Source organism: Limulus polyphemus, unplaced genomic scaffold, assembly GCF_000517525.1.
Source record: "Limulus polyphemus unplaced genomic scaffold, Limulus_polyphemus-2.1.2 Scaffold497, whole genome shotgun sequence".
Lineage (NCBI taxonomy): Eukaryota > Metazoa > Arthropoda > Merostomata > Xiphosura > Limulidae > Limulus > Limulus polyphemus.
Genome location: NW_013666107.1, coordinates 59,708 through 63,363, shown reverse-complemented (window position 1 = coordinate 63,363; position 3,656 = coordinate 59,708). Strand labels below are relative to the sequence as shown.

At 26.8% G+C, this 3,656-nt stretch overlaps 1 protein-coding gene across 1 annotated transcript in view; it reads right to left on the bottom strand.

Annotated features, from left to right (window-relative positions):
* Positions 1 to 2,086: 2,086 nt before the first annotated feature.
* The window catches only part of LOC106458656 (gamma-tubulin complex component 3 homolog), a 59,454-nt gene continuing 57,884 nt past the window's right edge, over positions 2,087 to 3,656 (bottom strand). Inside the window, exon 23 of the mRNA XM_013918186.2 lies at positions 2,087 to 2,639. Within this exon, the coding sequence (XP_013773640.2) occupies positions 2,466 to 2,639 (174 nt within the window). The 3' untranslated portion in view covers positions 2,087 to 2,465. The remainder of the gene's footprint in view (positions 2,640 to 3,656) is intronic.

Sequence of the window (3,656 nt, the reverse complement as noted above, 5' to 3'; positions counted from 1 at the left end):
CTATCATGCAGTGGTTGAAAACAAAATGTTTAAGGTATGGAGATACATCATCTAAACAAATCCTTGCTGTAATAAATACTAATTTTAAATCATATTTAGTTGTTTAATGTTAATAAAAACATTTAGAATCTCAAGATTTTTCAGTTTGAAGAAAAAGGAGCTAATAGAAATGTTCTTGTACAAGATGAACAAAATTATGTACTACCATTTCCTGAAGGAAAGTACAGAAAAAATAGAACACCTTATAAACAATGTAAAACAAATGCAAATGAAAGCTGTACAAGCTAAGACTGTGATTATCAGTCTTAAGTTCTAATATATCTAACTTAATAATGCAGCAACATAAATTAAACACTATACGAGATTGTTAAAAAATTACTAAATCGTAAAATATCATGTACATTTTGGAGTCTACGTGAACTACCAATAAAATATGTCAAATGATAGAATACTACTAAATGTTAAGTAAATCTATAAACTATTATAGCTAACAACTATTTTTATTAATAGTTATTAAAGTAAAATACAATAAAAAAAGATAAAAATGCAAATTTTTATAAAGAACTTAAAACTAGCTTCATACAATATACACAGATTTCCTTTTCACTTTAGTTCTCAAGCAGGTTCTTGTAAATCTCATATTAAAAAATATAATATAGTTTAGTTAACATCATTACTAATGAACTTCAATACCAATGTTATTAATACACAAACTTAACCCATTCTTCCCTTCATAATGATCAGAGAAAAAGTAAACTTTCCATTTTTATCTTCACAAAGACTGTTACGTAATAAGGAGTACTAAAATGTCCTTAGCATATATCCAGATTGTACAAATAATTTCAAATGCACTACCCTTCTGTATAATTTCATTTCACAAATGTTTTTAACAAGAATAATAAAACAAAATCGATTTGATTAAACTAACCTTCTGTGACACCAAACTAGTCTGAACAATGTGTGTGATTATCTGCAAAAATTAAATCATAGGAAAAAAAAAGATACAAGCCCAAAAACTTTTGACAGTAAGTTTTTTTTTTGGTGTAAAATGCATTACAAGAAAACAAAACAGGTTTTATATGATATATCATGTTATTTAAGCATAATATGCAAATATTTCTGAAGTAAAAGGAAATAAATATTTAAGTATTGGTTTTAGTATTCTTCATCATGAAATCTAAACATAAAATACAGAAAAAATTCAGAACACATCACATAGTACAAGTCAAAAAGTATAGAGAACTTGTTGATAAGACTCGCACAGAAAAATCATTAAAAGGTAAAAAATCATATAATAATAAAGTTTAAAACAAAAATAATTAAATTTCATGTAACTGATAAACTTTCAACACAGGAAAATTGAGATGATCTGTATGAACTTCAACTACATATTTATGTTATATGTTCTTACAATCTGTAGGGAAAATATCATCTGCTAATTTGAATATCGTCTTTTAAACACTATATAGACTTTCCTTAAGAGTAGAACTGTGAGATACATTTCTGTTTTACTTTTTGTACAAAATTAAAACAAAATGGGTCTGAAAGTAGAAAGCAAAGTTTAAAACCATATTTGAAAAACAAAATAAACATTTAAAAACTCATCAATCTTAGTTAAATGACCAGAGAATAATGTTTAAAGAACTTACCAAAGTAAAATGCTGACAAGATATCTCATGGATGGTTAAAGGAGAATTAATCAATATTACAGAAACATAAAAGTATATAGTTTTGAGTTTTAAGAATTGTGCAAACTTACAAAAGCCAATAACATGAGTTGTGATTAGCACACGAGGAACAAATAAATTTAAAGAAATAAAAAAACAAAAACGATTGGACAGCATTTTAAAACTATGAAGAAAGATACATAGGCAGACAAGGTAATATATCTCTGGTAGAAAAGTACATTTTATAGAAAATATTTTTGAATTATTTTTTGCTTCTGTTACTGATAACAAAAAATAAAAATTTCAAATTCCATGCAAGAACAACAATAAAATATCAATAAACTCGAAATATTACAGATTTGATGAATGCAATGAATACTTTATACCTTGCTATACTTTATTTGTTTTGAATATTGTGCATTTTAAGTTTTTTAAATTCCTTCTCAAAACCATAGTTATCGAATTTGGTTAACCAAATCCAATATTTTACACCTTACATATATTTATGGTAACACTTAAAGACACCCATTTGTTGAAAATGACATAAAATTCATAGAAAACACTGTAATTCCAGAAAAAAAAAATATTTTTTTTCACAGCCTATTGTAAGAATTATCCCTCCAAAAACTTTGTGATAAATTTAGGGCTTGTATTAATATAGAAAGATTCAATTCTGGGCTATAGTTCTATTGATAAACATAAATAAGTTTAAAAATTTACTCAACATTTTCACAATTTTTTAAAGAAGCTTCATCAGGTACATATTATTAAACTGAAGTTACTTAGTTTTACAGAATTTTATGATAATGATGCTTGAAGGAGGGATCGCCGCCTGTGTTGGTAAGTCAGTGATGTTTGTAGTCTTGAATTACGACTTTTGTAGTGTTCATTAAAGTCCAACCGGAAACTAAGAAAGCGGAGGTTTGGATCACTATGATCAGCTATCATTAACAGGAATTTCTGTACCATGTCCTATAATAACAAAATACTGTGGTCATTCTCAACAAATGCTTCTGTCATATTTTAGAATAAAGAAGCACTAAACATCTACAAGACTTTCTCTTTATGTCCTAGGATAACAAAAAAGTATCAATTATTTAAATCAAGCTTCTTTAAATTTTTTTACAGAAAACACTTAAGTTAACATAAAAAGGAACTCTTGTACTATGTACTAGAGAAAAAAACAATTAACACTGAACAATAATTTCTGTAATGTGTCTCAGATCTAGAATAAAAAAAAACACTGAATACAACATATTAATCCTCTCTCCATGGACATCTTTTTCTCCATGCGTCATGAGATTTTGACTAGTTGTATTCAAAATTTAATTAAACTATTTTCTTTTCATGGTATATCAATAATTATAGAACAAAACATAGATAATAATTCTTAATTTTTTAAGGCAATATCAAAGAAAATCTTGAATCTCCCTTAGTGTGAGAATTGTGACATTTCATTTTTAAACATCTCCTCTTCTCTAATTTGTTTACCATCCCTCCAAGAAGTACAAAATTTCACATAAATTACTCATTATAATGTTTTATTCACTCATGCAAAACATAATTTTTTATAGCTTTCAATCTTATTTGGTTACAGAGCCATCAAATAAAAAAATCAGACCCCTCTTGCTACACCCAACTGTCACATTCTCTCTTTTAGAAATTGCCAATAGTTCTCTCTGATGTTCAATACTATATTGTTTATAATCAATAGAAAGACAAGGTTTTTCATATATCAAATGATGTATTATATTAAACTGTTTTCTGTACAGAGAATTGTCAATTTTGCTGTCAGTACAAGTTTTATTCCACAAGAAACACATCAACCAGTTTGAATGAATTTGTAATGGCTCTTGTCGCATAGTTAGAAAGCCAGAAAAATCAATAGTTATGGGACATTATCTGTGTTTTGTGTGTCATTATTCTGTTTACTTTGGTGGATTATCTATTTATATTAAAATTAAAACTTAAGTGTCATTGACAGTTGAC